This window comes from Ambystoma mexicanum, chromosome 10 (genome assembly GCF_040938575.1).
Source record: "Ambystoma mexicanum isolate Mex_15411 chromosome 10, UKY_AmexF1_1, whole genome shotgun sequence".
NCBI classification, from domain to species: Eukaryota; Metazoa; Chordata; class Amphibia; order Caudata; family Ambystomatidae; genus Ambystoma; species Ambystoma mexicanum.
Window position 1 is genome coordinate 610,047,120 of NC_090932.1, and position 25,270 is coordinate 610,072,389.

At 44.2% G+C, this 25,270-nt stretch overlaps 1 protein-coding gene across 5 annotated transcripts in view; it reads right to left on the bottom strand.

The window, feature by feature from the left end:
• Positions 1–25,270, bottom strand: part of DOCK10 (dedicator of cytokinesis 10) — a 2,208,289-nt gene that overhangs the window by 1,503,134 nt on the left and 679,885 nt on the right. For all 5 annotated transcript variants that reach the window (XM_069618176.1, XM_069618179.1, XM_069618177.1 and 2 more), the window contains exons 6-7: positions 19,657–19,785; positions 19,266–19,400 (exon numbers count right to left, since the gene is read on the bottom strand). In XM_069618176.1, coding sequence (XP_069474277.1) covers positions 19,266–19,400; positions 19,657–19,785 — 264 coding nt within the window. The remainder of the gene's footprint in view (positions 1–19,265; positions 19,401–19,656; positions 19,786–25,270) is intronic.

The window sequence follows — 25,270 nt, forward strand, 5'->3', positions numbered from 1 at the left end:
ACCCCAGAATCGGCATCAGCCTTCGCCGAAGCCAACAAAATTTACAAATCAGCAATAATCACTCAAAAAGCCAATGCCTTCAACCTCCGCATTGCTAACGCGTCCTCAGACAGCAAAGAACTCTTTACCATTCTTAGAGAGCTCGAAAACCCCTGTCAAATCTCAGCACCTTCAAACGCTAGCAAAGACTGGTGCATCACCATTAAAAATGCACTCTCATCCAAAATCCTCCTACTACAAAATAAAATCGATAGTAAAAAAATACTCCTAGCTGACAAAACTCCTCCCACCATATCAACGACCACCTCAAACGCCACTACTGGTCCCCCATTCCAATTCTCACCAGTGACTAACAAAGAAGTCTTTGACACTATAACGAAACTCAAAGCCTCCAACTGCAAGGAAGACCAATTCCCATCCCATCTAGTGAAACTATGCGCCCCCACTCTCACACCTATCATCACTGAATTCATCAACGCCTCCTTCCTCACAAACACAGTCCCCACCAGTATCAAAAAAGCTTGGGTGACACCACTTCTAAAAAAACCTTCCCTGGACCCAACAATACCCACTAACTACCGACCCATCACAACGGTCCCATTTCTCCTAAAAATAATCGACAAAATAGCCTACTGCCAAATTCAGAACCACTTGGAACAACATCACCTACTAGGAGATCGCCAGTCAGGTTTCCGCCCCAACCATAGTACAGAGACAGCCCTCCTTGATCTGAAGATCCAAATGGATGCCACCAGAGAAGCAGGTAAACACTGCCTTCTGATGCTCTTGGACCTCTCAGCGGCCTTCGATCTGGTTGACCACGACAAACTCTGTAACACTCTAGCAAACAACTTCAACCTAGCTCAGAACGCTACCAACTGGATCAAATCCTTCTTGGCTGATAGGACTTCCAGAGTATCCATCGGCAAAGAATCAGCAGACCCAGTGTCTGTCCCTGCAGGTGTGCCGCAAGGCTCCTGCCTATCCCCCACTTTGTACAATGCCTACACCAAGCTATTATTTGCAGCCTTGGATGCCCTGGGTGTCATCTATACTAATTTCGCCGATGACACCCAAATCCTCATTCCTCTCTCAGGCAACCATGAACAAGACTCCCTCCTGGTTAACCAAATCTACTCACTCATCCAAACTGGATGGCTAACAACAGCCTCTGTCTCAACGACGACAAAACCGAGCTCCTCATACTAGGCTCCTCCAGCAAAATCAACACCCTTGAGCCCGCCTTTAAATCATTCACCATCGATGGAACCATTATCCCTGTTCTTAAACAAGTCAAGACCCTCGGCGTGTACTTAGATGCCACACTATCCATGTCTAAACAAGTAAACACATTAGCCTCATCCACTTCCTACACCTGTAAACTCATCTCCCTCAGCCGTAAATTCCTCTCTACCAGCAACTGTGTTACTCTAGCCAGAGCACTCATACTGTCTAAGCTAGACTATTGTAATATCCTATTCCTTGGCACCTCCAAAGCCAACATAGCTAAACTTCAACTCATGCAAAACAAAGCCCTCAGAGCAGCTTTAGGCATCAAAAAATCTGAACATATATCCAACACCAGAAGAGACCACCACTGGCTCCCCATACAAGCCAGAATTCAATTTAAAACCCTGAGCATCACCCATAAATGCAGGGCTAACAAAGCGCCCAAATACCTCAACAACACAATCATGATGAAGCCCCAGACCAGACTCCTCAGGTCCAACAAAAACGCATTCCTTGAAACCCCCAGATACAAAAGAGAGAAAGCAGGGGGCAGCAGCTTCAAAACACTGGCCCCCAGATATTGGAATGCGCTACCTACCTACATTATGAATGAAACCTCATTCCCCAAATTCAAAAGCCTTCTGAAGACTTGGCTCTTCAACAAGTTCTAACTGAACCAGTGCACTAACCCCCTCCAATCAATTATTTCACCTGACTACTTTGTATATTAGTGTATATTGTTGATTCCTACTATTGTATATTTTTGATTGTTATACCTGTACACCTCTATGCTCATTCTAAGATTGCATTATCCCATTGTCTGTAACTACGCCGTGATACCCCCGGGTCTGGGCGTATAACAAATGTAATAAAATAAATAAAAATAAAATAAATAAACATTCTTAATGCAAAACTAAATTTGTCCAAAGGTTACTTGGCCAATAGCAACATTAGCTGGTCTCTGTCCTTACCTAGTGTGATTATGTGATGTTCAACATTATAGAGGAGACGTTTCTCTCCTTCCCATTTATTCAAAAGTCCTTGAGCAGGTGGTCTTCCACTGGATCACTAAGTACTGTGACGATAATGACCTTAGAGATCCACTTCAATCTGGCTTCCGTACTAAATACTCCACCAAGACTGCACTCATGCATATCTCCAACTTTGTCTCTAACTTTTGAAACTTCTCTCTCCTTCTCACCCTCTAGGGCCAAGGGTCTCTTCTCTTGCCTGAATCACCTCTTACCTGGAAGGTGAATCCTTTAAAATCTTATGGAAATCGCAATGCTCTAACTCCCTCCTCCTACATTTTACACTCTGCCTACTCTGCCTCTATCTCCCACTTTAGTCACACTGATACTGACAAAGTGCTATCTCTACTGATGAAGGCTAACCCCTCTTGTGCCCTATCAGACTCTGTTGTTCCTCAGCTAGTCAAGCCTATTGCCCCTTTATTGGGCTCTTACCTCTCTGAACTCTTCAACTTGTCCTTGTACTCCGCTTGCTTTTCCTCTGTTTTTAAAACAGCCCTGATGACCCCTCTCCTAAAAAATAGGGGGCTGACCCGAACCTACCACCTAATGTTTCCCCTCTATCTCTCCTTCTGCACTATTCAAAAGTGCTTGAAGGGGTTGTGTTCAACCGGCTTACCAATTTCCTAGACATCCACAACCTACGAGCCCCTCTACAAGCAGGTTTCTGCTCCGGTCACTCCATGGAAACGACTCTCATGAATGTGTCCAACTTCATTGCCTCTGCTAAGCACACCAACCTATCCTCTATCCTAATTCTTCTCAACCTGTCTTCTGCCTTTGTCACTGTTGATCAATCTGCACTCCTTAATACTCTTTCTTCTTGGGATTCACAACAAGGCCTTGCCTGGATTAAATCCTACCCTGCAGATTTCCAATTCTCTGTCTCCTGGAGCAACAACACATCTCAACTCATTCCTCTAACTGTTGCTGTTACACAAGGCTCTGATTGGGGGTGCTCTTCTCTACACTCTACCCTCTGCTCTTGGTGCACTAATCTCCTCCGTTGGGTTCTTGTACCAACTGTTTGAATACGATACCCAAATCGTCTTCTCTTTTCCTGAACTCTCCCTTGATCTCTCTATCAAACTTTCCAACTGTCTCTCTGCCATTAAATATTGGATGGCTTTGCACTCTCTGATGTTAAACCCTACCCCGTCAAAAGCTCTCTCTCATCTCTTCCCCTGCCTATCCAGTCTCACCTGATACTCTACCTTTCCCTTCTTCAGCTGGAAATCTCAGCTTCATCTATAACCCTTCTTACAACTTATTTACTTTCATCTCCAAATCTAGAACAGAAGCTCATCTCAGCCTCCTAAATATTAGGAAAATCAGGCACCTCCTTCCTATCAACACCACCAAGCATCTCTTAACCACTCACGTCTTCTCTAAACTGGATTTCTGTGCCAGCATCCTCTTTGGCCTGCCCAAGTATGCTTTCTGTCCCCTCGACAAGATTATTAACAAAGCTACCATGACTCTCTTTGAACTCCCTCACTTCACACCTAACTCCTCGTACCGTCAGCAGGCTGGATGGCCGACAATGAAAAACCCAGCCAGTTTTAAACGTCTTCACCTAGTTCACAGTAAGGCACCACTATATATATCCTCTTCTATCCAACTCTACAACCTTTCTCATAATCTCAGCCCTGCCTCCTCAACTACCCCTGTGCCTCCTCACCCTCCCTGGGCTTCCTTTTGCTTCCGATCGTTTCTCTTCTTGCTACACTTGCATGGAATTCACATCACCTGAATATCTGAGAAACAGTCGACACAGATTTGTTCAAACCCAAACTAAAAGCCTTCTTACTCACCTCGGAGTTACCCTCTTAACCTACCTCTCAACTGCCTGCTAAATAACATTTTTCCCTCGTCTCTACAATGCATGTGTCCATCACTTATGACTCACTATGTATTGGATGCAGCTCTCCTATAACAGGTGAACTTTCCATTCTACATATGCACATGACATTAACTATGACTCACCATGTATTTGATGCAGTTCTCCTATAAGTGGTGAAATTTCCATTCTCCATATTCACATAACCTTAACTATGACTCACTATTTATCTGATGCAGCTCTCCTATAAGAGGGGAACTTTCCATTTTACATTGTACACTACCTTAATTATGACTCACTATGTATTTGCTGTAGCTCTCCTTTAAGAGGGGAACTTTCAATTTTGCAGAGCTTTGTTATCTAGTCTTTGATGTACCTGCTTACTTTACTTGGCTATCCCGCTGCCCTCATCCTGTTGTAACTCTGCCTTCCTTAGCCCAAACCATTACCCTGTCTTTATTGTACTATCCTTTACCATTTTCCTTTGTATGCAACTATATTTGGCACTTATTGTAACTATGTTATGTAAGCAAAGCGCAGAGAAGCCTAAGGGCTTTGTGCGCTATACAAAAAAAATAAACCAAACCAAACTAAGTCTGCCTCCACTCTAACACTACACCCATCATGGTCACATCCCAAGAATAGCTGGCCGTAGCCCCGACCTGCACATAAACATTTTCAATATTGGTTGTCCTTAATCTATGTATTTCCACTTAAGTATTGTCACGGTTGACTATTCCATTTACTCCACTCTACAATCTGGTTTGAATGTCCCTCAAATTCACCCCATTGTTAGAAGCTCACTGCTTCCCGCCAAATCTGATTTCTTATACATTGTACATTCTTGTGTGATCAAAACATCATTATTCCTCCTGCATATAAACAAATAAACAAATAAATAAATAGATAAATAAAATGTAGTTGACCATTTGCAAAATACTCTTAATGGGTGCAAGGGGGGACATGTATGTTAACATCCACTGAACTTCTATGGAGAATATTCTAACAGATTGATTGATTCAAACACCCATTAGTATCAGTTTTTAGTTGTACTCAACTGGACGAATTGTCCTTTTTTTTTCCTGCTTGAATACCCCAAAGTCAAAAAATGCATGTGGTATTACAGCATCAGTTTCAGTAACAAAAACATGCAAGTAACTGCTCGAATCCACTGGGCAGACAATAAAATGGGCAATGAATATTTTTAACAATGCCTTTCATTGAACAATAAACTATCAAGGTCAAGCAGATAATCGATTGTAGATGGATTATATATTGTGTGCTTCCTCAAGATAAGGATTGGGCGTAATCAGCCAGTTGATCTTGATAAACAAACCAAAAAAAAGAATTGAAGTGAAAAATGATTAACTATCACAGGGTCATGATTTTGGCACCTGAGCAGAATTGATCGAGTGCGCATTCACAGACCACGTGAGCAGTCACCTATCTCTACACTCTTAGTAAAAACGATGTTAAACATAGAAAGCATCAAAGGGTGTTGCTTATCAAAAATCAGAAACAAAATATTGGATAAAAGGACATTCACTATAGGCCAATGCGTGCAGTATATGTCCCCGGCAGGCTGAAAAGTGGGGGGAAATATTTCTTAATGAAAGGGGGGCATGTGGCCTCACCACCAGCAGAGGGTTCCACTGTATCACTCTCCCCAGAAGTGGGTGGGGTCCACTCATGCAAGCCCTTATGCTGCCTGTCTAGAGGAGAACAGCAGGCTCAGGGGTGTTGCTTGGTCTGGAAAAGATCTGGGGCTATGCTAATGTCAGGACTGTCGGGGCTCAGAGCTAGCTAGCCTTTTGGCTGTAGCCCCTGAGCTTCTATCTGTGGCTACAACCAAACGATCCACTGTTATAGCACCCCCTTGCCCCACCCTTGCAATGCCTCTGGCTGGTCTATTTCTGTGGGAATTCTGCTCAAGTTTTAATGGTTCCTTAATTCCGATTTAGTACAAATATCTGGAGGAGCAGGGAGGGTGCAGAGGGGTGATTGGGTCGGCTGTATTTGCATTGTTATGTTATGTTAGGAATTCTTGTAGAGCGCACGGTCACCCAGAGGCATCATGGCGCTGGAGAGGAAGAGACGGACCTGAAAATGAACCAACCTGCAATAAACCACAAAATTAGAAAAGATGGGTTTTAAGAGCCTTCCTGAAGGCAAGATGGTTAGATGTTTTTTCAATGTTCCGGCAGCCTGTTCCATAGCTGGCCCCAGCAACAGTAAAAGCATGGTCCCCAATCTGAGAACGACGGAACGAGGGAACAGAGAGCAGGCCAGCTGACTCAGGGGGCGGTTAGGAAGATAACGAGAACATTTGATACAGAGATACTCTGCACACTGATAGTGAAGTGCGCGATGCACAATACAAAGTGCCTTAAATTCAATACGCTTGGCGACTGGCAGCCAATGCAGACGGCGGAGGACCGGGGAGATATGAGCACCATAGGGTGACCCCGTCGCCACCCATGCTGCAAAGTTTTGAAGGTGTTGAAGTCAGAGAACTTGCCCTTAGGCTGTGCAAGATAAAGGGTGTTGCAGTCCAGCCGACTAGATACCAACGCAGATAAACCGGGGATTGTAGGGCAGATGGTATCAGATGGAGTATGTTTTTTTAGATTTTCAGGTGAAATAACCCCGCCCGGACGAAAGATGATACCTGAGCATCCATAGAAAGGTTAGCCATCATGATAACTCCCAAGTTCTTTACCTTCGCCGTAGGGACAGGAAGAAAACCCAAGGAGGAAGGCCAGAAAGACGCAACCCAAAGTGAAGGATGGGGGGAGTACCCACCACCATCACCTCTGTCTTGTCCCCATTTAGCTTAAGCCAATTTCAGCCCATCTGCTCTAAAACAGCCGCCAGACACTGATGGAGGCTCGACGACACCCTATCCCGATCAAGGTCTAGACGGATCAGGATCTGGGTGTCATTGGCATACGAATAGCATCCGATGCCGAAGGAGCGGATGAGGCAGACTAGAGTCCAGATATAAATGTTAAAAAGCATATAGGACAAAGCAGAGCCTTGAGGGACACCACAACTAAGGTGAAAAGATTTAGCAGAAAAAGGAGAAAGCAAGAGAGATTGAGATCGATCCACCAGAAAAGACGAGAACCAGGCTAGTACTTGATTTGATATACCAACTTGGGCGAAGTGGGATAGCAGGGTGGGATCATCCCACCCTGGTGGGGTATACCCAAATTTAAATGTGGCCCTGTCTGCTCATTGGCTGCTGGCAGTGCGGGGGGGTGGGGATTTCCCCACTGGCAGGAGCCTTTGTCTGGTATTGCTTTGTTACTGAAATAGTTGGTCACTGCAACCTGGCAATAGCCATTGGGCAGGAGAAACTGGTTATTCCAATTATTATTATTTAGGTCAGTGGCAAGTATTTCAAACTTTTTCTTAAAATTCGATTTTTCTCAAACATAATAATAATAAAGGTGAGACCCAAAGCTAAAAAAATGTTGAAATACAAAGGAAACGACACCTGATAACCCCTATCCCATCTTTAAAAGGGGGCAAACAGCTTCACTTAGCTACCCCCAATTCTCACTCTGCTATCAAATACTCCTCTGACATCTGTCACCTCCTTGAAGACCTTGACCTTGACGTCCTTGCTCTCACATAGTTGACACTCTTCTCCCTGAGAGCTACAAGATCCTGTCCTATCCCAGGCCTTCGCGCCCTATCAGTGGCTCTGATCTTCCCCGAGTGGTTTCCTGCCTCCATCATCCCCACCCAAACCTGCTGTACCTAGCCTGCAGGCTTTCTGTCTCACCTACCTTCTCTCTACTCTCACTACCATCTACAGACTCCTCCCACCCTTGGCTCGACCTCCCTCTTCCTTTCAGAATGGGCCAACCTGTCGTCCTCTCTTCTTGCCTCTTCCCCCAAATGTATCTTCCTTGGGGACTTTAACATCAATCTCGACTCTCCTGATGTGGCTACTGTTCCCTTTTGCGACCTCTGTGACACTCTTTCCCTCACTATCCTTCCCTCTGGCCCAACCCACTCTGCCGGACACACCTTGGATGCCCTCATCTCAATAGACATCTTGCTCTCCAACCCACTTACCTCCTCTCTCTACTGGTCTGACCACACTCTCCTCTCTTCCCAGTTTGACCTCCACTGTCCCCTGATGATGCCTCTGCCCACACTGTCAGTCTCCTTCTCCATCTTTTGACCAATGAAGCATTTGCCAGACGCTGCATTTGCCTCGTCCTTCATCCCTCCTCCTCCCCCTGCATTTGAGTCTTCCTCTGACTCTGTTCTAGCTAACCTCCATCTCCCTATCTCAAACACCCTGGACATCCTTGCCTTCGTCATGAGGATCTACCTGAAGCCTGCCTCCAAACTCAACTCTTGGTATGACTCTGACTTGGCAGCTTTGAAACGCAAGTGCAAAGCTGCAGAGCGGAAGTGGCAGGCATCTATCTCATCCTCTGACAAACTGGCCTGCCGCCTACTCCAAAGGCAATATTTTCTCCCATTTGCTCCAAGAAGAGGGCTCATGTCCAAGCCTGCATCTCTGGAGGCTTCAGTAACATGGCTGAACTCTTTAAAATTTGCAAGGAACTTGCCAATACCACCACAGGCTTCTCCTCTCCTCTTCCCTGCGAGGCCCTCTGCACTGGCTGCCCACTTCTCCACAAAACTCTGGACATTCTGTCCTCTCGGTCTTCTGCTCCTCCCCAACCCCTTCCTTTCTTTTTGCCACCCTTGGCCCCCCTCAACTCCCTCACATACTCTCCTCCTCTCCCATTGGACCAGATGAGATCTCTAGAGTTATCCACTCTATGAAAATGTCTTCTACACAGGTGCTCCCCTGCTCCTCCAGAACCATCAAGGACAACATTGCCTCTCTCGCGCCAACCTCGGCTGACCTCTACAACCACTCATTTGCCACTGGCTCCTTGCCACAACCCCTCAACACTCTCTTGTGCAACCTAATCCTAAAAAGAATCTGCAGACCCTTCAATTATCACCCTATCTCTGTCACCTCTTTTTTGGGCAAGCTCATGGAGAAGCTGGTCACTCCAGAACTGACCCTCCAGACTGAAGTGGCGGGTGGCGGGCTGCCTCCATGACCAACAGTCCGGTTTCAGTGCGGCCATAGGCACGGAAACTGCTCTCCTGAACACCTGTGAAGACCTACTCTCTAATCTGGACACAAACACTCCCTCTGTTCTGATACTCCTCGATCTTTCTTCTGACTTTGGCACAGTCAACCACTCCATCCTCATAAACCGTCTCCATGATACCTTAGGAATTATGGACAGGGCACTGGCGTGGTTTACCTCCTTCCTATCTAACAGACCATCCCAAGTGCAAATGGGTCCTTTTCTCTCCTCCACCTCACTCTCTACCTGTGGCATCCCTCAAGGCTCTATCCTATTGCCATGGCTCTTCAACATTTATCTGGCCCAACTTATCTCCACCTTTCCCCCTCATTTCCAGTGTAATGCAGACAACACACAGCTCTCATTCAACCTGCCAGCATCTATCTCCTCCCTCATATCTGACAGCCTGACTGCTATTCAGGCATGGGGCTCTGCCAATGATCTCTGCCTTAATGGTAGTAAGATGGAGATCCTTCTCATTGGGATGCCTGCTCCTTGTTTCCCCCAGCTCTCTGGCCAGACTCCTTGGTTCCCCTACCCTCACCCACTTGTGAGGCAAAAGACCATGGGATCCTCTTTGACTCCTCTCTCTCTCTTTCTCTCCAAACATCACGGACCTTGCCAAGAAGTCCAACTTTCAGCTGTACCTCCTCAGGGGCATTCTAACTTTCCTTATCTTCCCCCAGAAGCTCAACATCTACAGAGCCCCGGTTCTCACCAGGCTGGACTACTGCAACAGCTGCTTCCTCAATATGCCTCTTTCCTCCCTTCCCACATTTCAACTGATCAAGAATACGACTGCAATATTCTGGAGGCCCTAAAATCTCTCCAATAGCTCCAAGAGACCTCAAGAATCAAATTCAAGACTCTTTGCATCATCCACAAGGCTGTCTGGGGCATGGGACCTCTCTACACCCAGCTCTCCCTCCCAAAATACCTCCCAGCCAAAGTCCTTTGGTCCTCTGGCTCCAACGCTCTGCAGGTCTAACATTTCTCCAAGCAGAGAGTAGGAGATGGATTCCTTACCTTGGCTGGCTCCACCCTCTGCAACAAACTCCCTGCCCCCCTCAAACTTGAGCCGTATCTTCTTAAGTTCCGAAAACTTCTCAAGACTTTCCTTTCCTCCACTTCCTTCGCTCTCCCCCTACCCATGCTTACTCTCCCTCTGTGGCTGCAACTGCGGCCTGGTCCCTTCAGAGTCATAAAGGAGCCAGACCATCACCTACCAGTCCCTCCCAGCAACCCATGCCAGCACTTGCGCTCATGCTCCCTTTCCTGGACTTGTCCAACCTGGTCCTCGCTGTCCACTGCACTCATCCTCCCTTCCTCACACTTCCTCATTAAAACTCTGGACATCCCTAGCATCTTTGCTACCCTCCTGCCCAATACCTCCCTCCCTTGCCTCCTAAGGCCTATCCCCCTCCTCCTTCCTCTCTCTTCTCCTTCTCCCCTGTCACACCTGAAGAAGTCACCAGAGTTGTCTGCTCCATGAAGGTCTCTTCCAAACAGGTTTTCCCTTGCTCCTCCAGAACCATCAAGTACAACATTGGCTCTCTTGCCCCTGTACTCGCTGACCTCTGCAACCACTATTTTGCCACTTGATCTTTCCCATCCTCCCTCAAGCACTCCCTTGTGTGCCCCCTTTGGCAGAGCCTACCTGCCATGCCAGCCACCGCCCTATTTCTATCACCTCCGTCCTTGGGAAACTGCTGGAGAAGCTGGCCTTTCCACAACTTACCTCACACACTGAACTTGTTGGTGGTCTCCGTGACCATCAATCTGGATTCCAAGCATTCAGAGGCATGGAAACTGCTCGTCTTAATACCTGTGAAGAACTGCTCACTTCTCTGGACTCTAACTCTCCAGCCGTCCTTATCCTACTAAATCTAACCTCTGCCTTCGATACGATTAAACACTCCATCCTCATAAAAAAAGCTTCATTAACCCATGGTATCTCGGAGCGGGCACTGGATTGGCTCACTTCCTTCCTAAATGACCGTTCATCCCAAGTCATTTTGGGCACCTTCTCCTTAGCTACTTCCTTCTCCACCTGTGGTGTCCCCGAGGGCTCAAACCTCTCCCCATCTTGCTCTTCAACACTTACCTTGCTCAGCTAGCACTCCTCATTTCCTCCTTCTCCGACAAATTCCAGTGCTACGCATATGACACACAACGCTTTTGCAAACTTCCTGCTGACCCTATTGAATCTTCCATCATCCCTGACTGCCTATCTGCCATCCAGTCCTGGTGCACTTCCAGCAATATCTTTCTCAATGCCAACAAGACTGAAATCATTCCCATTGGGACCCCTGCACCCTCTTGTTTCCCCTCACTCTGGCCATCCTCCATAGCCTCTCCCCCTGCTCCTTCTTCTGAAGCCAGAAACCTTGGATTCATCTTCAACTCCTCTCTCCTTTCTACATCACACTCAGCAGAAAAAAACGTACATATACCACTAGCTACCCACCTCTAACACACCGAAAGGTGGCTACTTGTCAGAAATTTACCTCACAGTAGGAATTTCATAGGATTATATCTCCCACCATAGACAAAGAAATGTGTTTAGCATATTTTAATTATTATATCAAACAACATGGTAAAACAACATAATAAACCTATTTCCAGCGTTCGTTTTTTGTAGAAACACAAATGGGCGGAAGAAGCAGACACCAAAACATTTGCAATGTACAATTTGCGTGATGTTAGTAATGGTGTATTTTGATCGCATTTTCAATTATACAACAACATGGTATAATAGCGTCAACATTTGAATCTGTTTCTAGGGAGAAGGACAACACTGTTGCAGTGTAAAGCTCGTCAGTAAAGTCCAACGCCCCGTCTTCAGGACGCGATAGGTTAAAGAAACACGTTACACTGGCAACATGGTGCCTATGTGTCAGTGTAGTGACCTAAAAAGATAAATAAAAATTGTTTTACTCAAACATGATAAAAACGGTGATGGTGGTTTTTGTGTGCATACAAAACAAGTAGCCAGGTTGCTAACCTTAAAAGTGATTTATTTTGGTGTGATGGGCAAAGCGATTGCATGAATCAATTTAATTGAGGCAGCAGACCAGTCCGTCTTAAGAATTCAAGCTGTAAATCAATATGTAAATTTATTTAGATTTTTGTTGAAACAAGTAACATATTGAACCAACAATAGTTACATTTTGATATATGAATCAATCATATTTACCACTTTATGTGTAAGGCAGGGATTTTTGTTTCAAGTCCTGCAGAGAAATGTCAGTAGTGTACCGAGTTTCTATGGTATTCCGGATACTACATGTCCCATAATGCATCATGGAATCTAAAAGAAATGCGAAAAGCTTTTCAATTTCACAGGTTTCACCTGATTTGCGTTTCTTTCAAGCATTTAAGTGTCTGGGAGTAACACTTACTTGGCCATAATGATCCCCAAGGCTGTCTTGCATTGTTATATATTGGGTTAGATATTTTAAACCGCTCGCATGTCAGTGAATGGCTCTGTGTGGGAGACAAAGGCAACAGAGAGTACAATTAGACTCTCTGTACGTTTTTGAGCAGCAATCAAGTGTGGCATGGATTTCAAAGCAGGCTTACCTGTCGTGTGTGCATTCGCCTTCACAGAATCGCTTTACCCCGTGGCTTTTTCCTTGGTTGAATACAGGTGTAAGCCAAATGTCATTCGTTGACATCGAAAGAGGACTGCCAAGTCCAGTCCATTCGTGTGTGTAATAGAGGAAGGACTTTCCTCAGTGTTAGAAACAAAAAGATGACCTGGATACTTTAGAGAAAAACATTAATGATGAATCTGCCATTCCAGACATAAAAATACTATTGGGTAATATAGAGGATGAAATGAAAAAATGTAAAACATTTACCTTGGACAAAAAGATATGAAGTTAAAAAAGGAATACTTAACTACAAGGAAGAGTCCACCTATCCCTATCTAAACCCAACCTTTTTTCAACAACAAAATGCCAACCAAGTGGGAGGGAGGGGTCCATCCAATAATAGAAACCGTGTAAATAAATTTGTCACTTTCTCTAACTCATCCAACAGCAGTGACTCTGTTCCCTCTACAGCACAACCCTCTACTAGCTGTGGATGCTTAGCGCAAAGAGGTGCCCAACCACAGTTTTTTCAGGGACAGGGGAAACGCGGGAAGAACAGACAATGGGGCAATCGCACGATGCCGACCAGACAGTGGCAACCGCCACAGAACAACTGGTAATCCCGGTTTTCAATCTTAGTTCCCATCATCTCACTGAGACAAAAACCAGTGTCTTAAGTAAGGGACTATCCTTTGTTCCAACCAAAGCTGCCGATAAATTTACCACTGAGGCACAGATGAGAAATTTCTTCAGACTGATAAGGCTCAAGTATTTTTTCCTCAATCCGAAAGAGGGGCTGACTCCAGACGATAATATATCAGGACTTAAATGTCCTTCATCTTTTACACCAACACCAGCCATGATCTCTCCAGAAATTCTCACTTTCGAAAACAAAACAATAAGAGAATTAAATTATCTTTTTAAAAACAAACACCAACAAAAAGATAATCTAACACAAGCAGAGCGAAGAGCTCTAAAAAAATCTCGAAAGCAATACCTCCTTTGTAGTGAAACCCGCTGACAAGGGGGGGGTATCGTACTGTGGGATGTGAATGCATACAATCTGGAAATTGAAAAACAGTTAGATAACCAACTCTGTTATCGGAAACTTGTGGGCAACCCTACTACGGGATTGACTGAAGAAATTCTGAGCCTTATGAAACATGCAAACATGCACACGATTAAAAGTGGATCTGTAAGGATGAGCTGATGTTCCTGACTAGACCCAATCCGACCACTCCTGCCTTTTACTTATTACCAAAAATACATAAGAATGCGATTCATCCACCTGGTCGCCCGATTGTCTCAGCTATAGGCTCATTGTTGGAGCCCTTGTCCATCTATGCAGACTCCTTCCTGAGACCATTTGTGGCTAAGATGAAATCATATGTGCAAGACACTACAGCTATGATACACATCATTGCCAGTCTACACCCAGGGGCCGATGACATCTTGGTCACCCTGGATGTAGAGTCGTTATACACTTACATCCCCCAGGACCACTGCATTGAAGTATTACATCAATATCTAGAGACAAGAGCTGACCGTACAGTGCCATCCAATTTTATCATCGAATGCGTGAGGCTGGCACTGATAAAAAACTTTTTCTTGTGTAATCAAACCTTTTACCAACAAAGGCAAGGGACCTCAATGGGTGCTACATTTGCACCAGACTTAGCAAATTTATACATGGATCACTACGTATCTAATTTCATCTACACGGCGACTAATCCCTTCCATGAACACATTAGTTCATGGCATCGTTACATAGACGATGTGTTCATGCTTTGGCACGGAAGCCAGGACCAACTAGATCTCTTTTTAATATGGCTCAACAGCCAAACTCTAACCATCAAATTCACCATGTCATCAAGCACTGACAATATAGCCTTTCTTGATCTGAAAATCTTCAAAAAGGAAAACCAACTGGGTACTACATTATTCCAAAAACCCACAGACAAGAATACGCTTTTATTGTTCAGCAGCTTCCATCCGTCTAGTCTACGGGAAAATGTACCCTACGGACAATTTCTTAGAATCCGACGGAACTGTAGTGAATTGGCTGACTTTAAAATCAATAGCCAGTTCTTGAGCGAAAAACTAAAACAAAGACAATATCCACGGAAAATAATCAAGAGATCTATGAAGAGAGCACGTAACGCAAATCGCGAAGTGATCCTTCAGAAACACACAAAACCACAAGATGATAGAATTACATGTGTCTCATCTTTTTCGCCCCTGAGTAATGACCTAAGAAGGGTGATACTAAAAAATTGGAAAATCATTCATACCGATGATTTTCAACCTAATTGTCCTAGATTTGCCTTCAAGCAGATGCTTAATCTGCGGGATAAATTAGTAAACACTTACCCTATTAACAACATTGAGACACCCATTCAAACTACATTATGGGGACTGCAACCAGTCAGTGGTCATTATGCATGCGGTCATTGTTCAGTCTGCCATTTGACCAAGAATTTGAAACAGATTGATCTGTATGACAGGCTATGGAAATACCAATCCTTCTCAAATTGCCTAACTAAATGGGTGATCTATGGGATAAAATGCCCTTGTCGGTTAATCTATATAGGCAAAACGATCAGGTCAGTGAAATTACGAATTGGCGAACATCGCTCAGCCATACGGAATGGTACTCCGGATAAACCATTGGTGGCCCATTATTTACAAGTGAAACACACATGCGAAGATATATTTTGGTTTGTTATTGAGACATCTAAAGCTCACCCACGGGGAGGGAATAGGGATCTGTTCCTTAAAAAAATGGAGCAAAAATTGATTTATAATCTCAATACAGTCCAGTCCGGTCTAAATATTGCCGTAGAGTGGAGTCTGTTTATCCACTAATAGCTCAGACAACCAGTGGGGGGTTAATGAAATATGATCTCATTGCCATTTATGTCTATCATGTCTGCTGGAGGGTGATGACTTGTCTAAAATTGTCATATAATGCATAACCATTGTGTGCACAAATTTGCTCTGTAAGAAAAAATGTAATTGACACACTATACATACCCCCTTACTGAGAACTAGCAAGCAGATCATTATTTACTGCAGTGTTAAGTATACCTTCATAGGATCCATATACACTCAAAAATGGCCGACCCCTTTCTAATACTGAGGAAAGTCCTTCCTCTATTACACACACAAATGGACTGGTCTTGGCAGTCCTCTTTCGATGTCAACGAAATACATTTGGCTTACACCAGTATTCAACCAAGGAAAAAGCAACGGGGTAAAGCGATTCTGTGAAGGCGAATGCACACACGACAGGTAAGCCTGCTTTGAAATCCATGCCACACTTGATTGTTGCTCAGAAACGTACAGAGAGTCTAATTGTACTCTCTGGTGCCTTTGTCTCCCACACAGAGCCATTCACTGACATGCGAGCGGTTTAAAATATCTAACCCAATATATAACAATGCAAGACAGCCTTGGGGATCATTATGGCCAAGTAAGTGTTACTCCCTGCAACTTAAATGCTTGAAAGAAACGCAAATCAGGTGAAACCTGTGAAATTGAAAGGCTTTTTGCATTTCTTTTAGATTCCATGATGCATTATGGGACATGTAGTATCCGGAATACCATAGAAACTCGGTACACTACTGAAATTTCTCTGCAGGACTTGAAACAAAAATCCCTGTCTTACATATAAAGTGGTAAATATGATTGATTCATATATCAAAATGTAACTATTGTTGGTTCAATAAGTTACTTGTTTCAACAAAAATCTAAATAAATGTACGTATTGATTTACAGCTTGAATTCTTAAGACGGACTGGTCTGCCGCCTCAATTAAATTGATTCATGCAATCACTTTGCCCATCACACCAAAAGAAATCACTTTTAAGGTTAGCAACCTGGCTACTTGTTTTGTACGCACACAAACACCACCATCACCGTTTTTATCATGTTTGAGAAAAACAATTTTTATTTATCTTTTTAGGTCACTACACTGACACATAGGTGCCATGTTGCCAGTGTAACGTGTTTCTTTAACCTATGGTGTCCTGAAGACGGGGCGTTGGACTTTACTGACGAGCTTTAAACTGCAACAGTGTTGTCCTTCTCCCTAGAAACAGATTCAAATGTTGACGCTATTATACCATGTTGTTGTATAATTGAAAATGCGATCAAAATACACCATTACTAACATCACGCAAATTGTACATTGCAAATGTTTTAGTGTCTGCTTCTTCCGCCCATTTGTGTTTCTACAAATAACGAACGCTGGAAATAGGTTTTTTATGTTGTTTTACCATGTTGTTTGATATAATAATTAAAATATGCTAAACACATTTCTTTGTCTATGGTGGGAGATATAATCCTATGAAATTCCTACTGTGAGGTAAATTTCTGACAAGTAGCCACCTTTCGGTGTGTTAGAGGTGGGTAGCTAGTGGTATATGTATGTTTTTTTCTGCTGTATCTCTCCTCACATACCACAGCCCCCTTAAAAAATTGAGGAAACCCTTGTGCTCACAACACTTTCTTATACCTCACACTCAGGACATTTCCAAGAAGTTCCACTTTCAACTCTTCCTTCCCGCAGAGGCTCAATGTTACCGGAGCCCTGGTTCTCTCTAGGCTTGACTACTGCAATAGCCTTCCCCTGAATCTACCTTCTTCCAATTAACGACCCCTGCAGCTAATCCAGAATAGGGCACCAAGACTTATCTTTAGCCTTAAGCCTAGGGACTGCATCTCTCCTGCCCTAAAAACTCTTCAATTGCTCCTGGTTGTGGCACGGATTCAATTCAAATTCCTCTGCATCATCCACAAGGCTGTCTGGGGGTTGGGACCACGCTATCTGCAACTTTCTCTTCCTAAATACTCTCCCTCTTGGCCTCTGCGGTCCTCTGGCTCCAACTCTCTGTGTGTAAAGCGTTTAACTAAACAGAAGGCCGGAGACCGATCACCCTTCAGCTGGCTCCCTCTTATGGAACAGCCTCCCCCTTTCTCTTTGTCTTGAGCTCAAATTCCTCTTCACCACCTCCTTCCCTTTGTGCCTCCTCTGCTAAACTCATTGTTGCTGTGATTGATCGCCAGGGCCCATATGCATCCCTTCCGGGACCTGGCATCCCACACCCAATTGCCCCAGCCTCTGCCTACCTGGGCACTTTCCTCGACACCCACAGGCCTCAATCCTGTAGGCTTGCACTTTCTACACAATGTGGCTCCAGGCCGCATAGCACTTACCATACTATGCACTTGAGCTGCTGCTCACCCATGAGCACGGACATTCCAAAACGTACCCCACACTCCCCAGTTCCCCTCTTATCGCTGCACTTGCACGTTCTGAATAATCACAAGGCATAGTAGGTTCACCTTTTGTCTTCCACTGTAATCATTGTTTTCAGTCCCATGTTCCCTCCATGTTGCCCTGTGGGCACTTTGAAACAGAATTGACTTACTGGATAATTGCCTAACAAATGCACAATAAAATAAAATAAAAAAATCCCACCCCTCTTTGCCTGGCACCTCCTGCCTTGGCCCACCCAGTGCTTGCCCTCCCACCCTTACGGGCACCCTACTCCTGCACTTCTCCCTCTACACCCTCCTCACTGCAATTAAGACCTTGTCATGCACTTGCACGGTAGGATTGTCACAAGGCCAATAGAACCGTTTTAGTTGCTCTACTTTTGTGACTCCAAGTCCCCCCGTCCACTCCATCATGCCTTGTGGCGCCTGGAAACACTTATGTATAGGTGCCATACACATGTCTAATAAATAAAATAAATAAGAAAGGAAGATGCAATTAACAGAAAAGAATGAGTATAGAATGAGCTGGTGCTAGGCAAATCACAACACTGTAATTGAGCATTTAAATGGTGGCATTCTGACAATGGCCCTCATTACGACCCAGGCGGTAAGTTACCGCCTGGGCCGTGACTTTACCACCATGGCGTAATCTACGTTTACGCCATGGTGGTTGGCGGACTTACCGCCCCATTCCGACGTTGGCGGGGCGGTAAGTCCCCAATCCCCATTTACCCTTCCCCATTCCCATTTTTGCCCCATAGGGCATAATGGGAGTGGGGAAGGCGTTAATTACGCCACCGTAAATTACGGTGGCGTAATTAACTCCATGGTCCCTTAGCGCCATGGATTTTAACACCTGCTAAAAGCAGGTGTTAAGTCCGCCATGGCGCTAAGGGACCTCGTACTCAGGCGGTAAGGGTCGGCGCTGTTTACGGCGCCGTAAACCCCTTACCGCATGAGTTGTAATGAGGGCCAATGTGTGTTTTGCAATTGAAAATAGGGAAACATTTTTATAGCCTTAGAATCTGTCTTCATGATGACTTCAATACATATCTTTGCTTTTCTTTTCCTTGATTCCAACAAGCAACGATAATATATATTTCAAGAATAAAATAGTAAGAGCCAACTTCCTAACCTCTTTGACTTCTGTGCTTACCTGTATCACTCCAGTGCAAGAATCCAAAAAAATACACCCCTTTGGTTCCTTAGAAATTTTTTCATCTTTGTAAAAATTCATGATAAATGAATTATCTGATAGCCTTGTCAGCTGGAAGTAGCGTTTTTTAAAAGACTGAAAGAAAATGATAGAAAATGTTATTGTGTACGAGATTCCGCACTGGGATTTCAATCACTTCCGGTATTTAAAGTAAAATAAGCATTTGCGCCCGCAGTACATTCACGCATTATGTAAGAGGATTGCAGAAGAGTTGATTAAGTCTGTTTTCGGTTTGTAAATTAGCTACTGCAAAGCAAGCACAGCTATTCTATGACTTTGGAGAATGTGGCATAAATATAGGCATGCAGACAGAGCAGCATTGTCCGCTTACCCGAACAGTGATGCTGTTGTTCACGGTGCTGTTAAAATTCCCTTTATACAGCCAGCCAGATTTGAAAACTCCAGATCCTCCTCCTCCTGCACCACCTCCTCCCTTGGAGGATGAGAGAGACGTTGTATCCTAGTAAAGAGACATCATTCATCTTATTCTGGGATGTATGTGAGAGTTTAAAACTTACCAAGAAAATATTGATGGTTACGACTCATTTTAGTGACCTAGCACTCTTCGATTATATTTAAACATAATGGTACTACAGATTTTTTTTTTAAAAAAGCATTGTAAACTAAGCAATATTTAAAAACTAATGAACCGTACCACTCAGTGGTGGACTGGTCTTGTGTCTGGAGATTTCCCGGTTGGCCTCGGCACCATGAGCCTCTTTTCTGAGCGCACTCAGAATATTTTCTATTGCTGCATGCAACACACACACTGTATATGCTATTTTCGCTTGCATGTTGTATTATGGGACCACTTTGTAAAGAAAATCCAGGTACTGTTTTGGTTCCCAGTCCAGTCCTGGTACCACTGAATTCCATTGCGCTCTGAAGCAGCTGTTAGAATGCATGAAGCCTGAATGTAAGAAGAACATGTCAGTGGCACAGAACTAAAAGCCATGTTTCTGATCAAAGGCTTACCTTTTTATTTTAGGACCATCCCATCCCATCTGTGTTTGCTCATTCAACTGCATTGCAGGGATCACAGGGGAATCCAAACAAATCAAAAGAGTATTGTTCTCATGCATTCCTTCAATGCCACCCTCCATTTTGTCCCCCACACGGCAGCCCTAATGTAGGAGCCTCATGTTTTATTAAACTAGCTGATATACCCAGCGTTCCCTGTGATTTCATTCCCTCATAGGTACAGGTAGCTGCCCAAAATTTGGTGCAGATTGGTGAAACGGTGTGGAATTGTATAAGGAACAACACTTCATCAAGGCACAAACCCACAAACACATTTTAACTTTTCCTGAAATCCTGGGGAAACGGGTAGGGTGTACAAATGTCATGTAGCCAGTAATGTCTGGAGGGTCCTAACAGGTGACTCTGCAAAATGTGGTGTAGATTGGTGAAACATTGTGGAATTGCATAGGGAAAATATGCAACGCCACAAACCCACTCACACATTTTCACTTCTGCTGAAATCCAGGGAAAGGGGTGCAGTGTCCAAATGTCATCCAGCTAGTAATGTCCGCAGGGACCTGCGGTGTCCTGGGGAGGTCGCAGTTAATGGAGCTGTGAGCTCTGTCATAAAGAGCAGCAGCCAATGAGCATGCACAATGCTCAAACATGCAAAGGACAATCCTGCGCTTGGCAGTTCGCAGATGCAGAGGAATATAGAAGGTTGAACCTCTCTGTGTCTCCTGCATTTCATTGCCACATCGTGGCTTATGTGTATTGCTCATTCCGTGTATGCGTACCTGCCAGCATTGTGTACTATTCACAGTAGAAACAAGACAGGACCTAACAGGTGACTGGGCAAAACTTGGTGCAGATTGGTGAAATTGTGTGGAATTGTATAGGGAACATACGCAAAGCCACAAACCCAGAGTCTTTTGCTGAAATCCAGGGAAAGGGGTGGGGTGTCCAGACGTTATGTAGCCAGTAATGTCCAGAGAGTCCTAATAGGTGACTGTGCAAAATTTGGTGCAGACTGGTGGAACGGTGTGGAATTGTACAGGGAACATATGCAAAGCCACAAACTCACAAACCCACACATTTGAAACCTTTATATGATGGAAGGAAGGAGAAAAGAGTAGGAAAGAGTAAACGCGAAGTTACTCTTTCCATTAACCCCTGCGTCTCATGAAAAAGTATACAAAGCCTGAAAGTACAATTTGCAGAAGGGATAACCCTCTTAGTGGGAGGCTGAGGGAGCTATAGCCCCTGGTCTTTTGGTTGTAGCCCCAGATAGAATCTCAAGGACTACAATCAAAAGTCTAGATAGTCCCGAGTCCCGACAGTCCCGACAGTCCCGACATTAGCATAGCACCAGATCTTTTTACAGACCTAGCAACACCCCCGAGGGGGTTACTAATGGAATTGCCTGGAATCAATCTGCTTTTGATCAGGGTCAAAACCGAGATGTATTCTGTAGACATCCATTAATTTTAGGCCTGCATGAAAATCTCTAATGTATACGATTATTGAAAGGCAGAGAGCCAGTTGGTTTTCCAAGAATGCAGTCTGTAACTAAAGGTTCAGGTATGCAGGTGACAATCTCAACAGACTGATGACTAAGTCAGGAGCAAATCAAGGGTGTTGGGGACAGCACTTGCACATTCAAGTTTTAATAGCTTTGACCATTGAGCTAATCAACACCACTAGTTACTACCCATACCCCTACACCTGGTGACTGTATCAGTCAATAAGATTGCTTAATTCTGAGCATTCTGTTAGCTGTTCACCCCCGAGTCATCAGCTCTACTGGGGATCCCCTACATAAAAAAAATAAACTGTAACTTGCCTTTCTTTTGTTCACTATTGCCCTCCATGTGCTCTCAAATTTCTTTTTGTAGCAGACATGCTGAGCTAGGTTTCAGTTTTCACTTGTGACAGCATGCTCGATTAGGCACAGGTGTTAATATTAAAAATACCTAAGACTACAGACTGCACTAAATGATAATGGTCTATTCTGCTTTGTCAAAGGCCATTTTAAATCAGGATGGTGGCCATTACAGTCTGGTGCAGCCTGCATTATTGGATACTATTGCTTTCGTTATTGCCCCTAAAGGGACTGATTGGATTGAAGCATAGGCAAACATTGCACTGTGATTAACCATATCAAGAATTACCCAATCCAACTCCTCTTTGTCACAGTGCTTAGTTGTGTAGGAAAACTCCCAATGATCAGACCAAGAAAATACAAACCGCTAGGGAGAAAGACTTGGTGTACCTGTTTTTGTGAAAGATAAGAGTTTTATTTTGTATTCAAAAGAAAAAGGTGTTAGTGTATTATGAATCCACTGCCACAGTGCACTCTGACATCTTTCATGCAAGATTTGGGTTTTAAACACACAGACCGTCACTCATGACATAATCGATATACAGTGTTAATCCCTCACCCTCATTGACTGCCACCTATTTACATGCTAATGATTACACATAGCCCTTTCTCCAATTGGTTCCGCTGTCTGTTCGCTCATCTTCACCACACAAGAGTAATGTCTGCGTCCTTAATGGAATGCTGCAAAGTAATTGGTTAACATCAACTGGCACCACCCTACCTTGCACCTGGTTATCAATATGAACTCAGTGGGATTCTTCGAGGTCAGCCTGGTCCTTCCAGACAAAGCAGCTGTTTCCGGACAAAGCAGCTGTTTTCTCATTCCAGACACATTGGCGCCCCCATCAAGCCCTCCCCACTCTATGGCCATCATTCAGTAGCTCTCCCTGTCACAAACCGTAGATCATGTTGTTCTCTGTTTCCCTCTTTATCATTTCCCCCTCCCCAAGAGTACACTTAGTGTCCCACTAATGAGTCCAGCTCATAATGGATTTAGAGCCTATTTCCCTGCATATCTGGTAGTTCAAATGGAGTGACCATCATTCTGGCGGTCATCAACGTCATATATCTTAGTTCATCTTTTGGCATCCCAAGACCTCTGCCTTTGTTCTCAGGATTACAACCTTTGTGGAAAGCCACAGCTCTTCACTTCTTCGGCTACACACATTTCTACCTAATTAGTTCGAAGACCTTAACTGATGTGGAGACCTGTGTGTGTTCTTTGTTGTGCCTGGGAATAGGGATGCAATGGTGAGACGAGAAAAGGGGCCTCATTGTTCTGTGTTGTCTATAAAACACAGCCTACACGGATTCAGGCCTACTCATAAATGTGATGTTAGCAATGTTAGTTTGTGCTATGATTGTCATGTGTATAAGCATACCATAGCCTAAATGATTGAATCATGATGTTGCTTATCAACCTTTTCCTTTTAATGGTTTTCCTATTCCCAGTAATCACCACTGCCCATAACACCCTGCATGCCCCCTACACCGTCCTGTGCTCATTTCCATAATCAAATACATTTTTTGCAGTTAAATCATCTAGGAGGGGTGGTGGTCTGGACATGCATCCCAACATTCCCCCCTTTAGTAAATCCTTCATTAACTAACTTATCTCTGTGTCGATCCGCTTCATGCTTGGGAACAATGCTCTACGTACATGGCACAAACTACCTCCATCTTGTGAATACTTTTCTGAAGTACATGTGAGATATATGCAATCCCCATCACCTGCTAAATCTACCCAGTGATCAGTATAGTTATTGGAATCTGGTGGGCATGACATTGGTTTTCTCAAGGGGTGAAGGGGCTGTTCAACCCTAATCATGTGTGGTTTATTCAAATCCTCAATTTGAGCATGCCCTTCTTTTGTGCCTGGGAGAGCCACTCTTGCCACAATCGAGACCATCGTTTTTGCGCTGCTCAGGATACTCTTGACATAACACTGAAGCATCATCTAGCATGTGCAAAACACCACAAACAGGAACACCACAATCGGAACCAGCAACTTCACCAGTGCCCCAAGCCAGAACGGCGCCCATGAGAATGACTTGTCAAACCAATCTTCAGACTGCTCTCCTGCTTCGTTTACCATTCTGGTCTTCAACTTGTTCAAGGCCACTATGATATGCATCGGGGACCCATTCTCCATGTCATTTTGGGGTAGGTACTTGCAACATGACAACCCAATCTGCTTGCACACACCCCCTCCATCGTCATTAAGAGATTTAGAATGTATCTATTTTGAAGTGTCATCAGCCGGCCGGATCGCATTCAGTTCACTTTTAATAGCATGGAGGGCTTGTTCAGCGTCATTCACCAGTTGGATTGCTTCCAACCAAACGATCTGCAGCCACTTAACATTCACTGCAGCCTGGTTTCCTGTTTTGGTGTACAACCAGCACTTTTTTGCAATTGCTTTAAGCAGTTCGGACGATTCTTCTACCAGATAGTTTGAGGTCTTCCTTCTTAACTTCACCAACCACTTGTTCTTCTTCACCTGTGGGGTTTGATAGGTGGTGAAATTGACTGCATCACCTCAAGTTCGGACACTATAGTCAAGTGTACTTCTGGCACCACTAGAGGGCATGGTAGTCAATGCACAGGTGCCTCACCAAAAGGGTAGAAGGTGCAGGTATGCTTGTTGACCGCATACCCAGTACATGTTCATCAATGCTGCTGTTCCTTCGGCGGAGTCCGAATCCACAACGTCTTATTACACTTAGTGTTAGTGCCTACAGGAACAGTTCCATGCCTTTGAGAGCAAAACAGATATCCATCCCTTGCTTGCACTTTTACCTGTGTTTTATGTGCTTCAATCCATGTTAATTTAGATATATGTAAAGACCATATTTTGAAACAGTTCTTATTTATGTTCCATATAACTTCTTCTCCGAACCCTGTTCGATATAAATAATATTCAATCCAATTTCAACATACGCCGAGGCTTGCATTGAGGGCACTGCTGTCTTTTGCACACTTCCCTTCATCTTTGTTCTTTAGTACAACTTGTACTTTGTGCCTTTGGAACAGACTTTGAACCCGACTCATTGTTAAGTGTACCAGACAATGAGCCTATAAGGGAAATATCTCTGGAGGTACT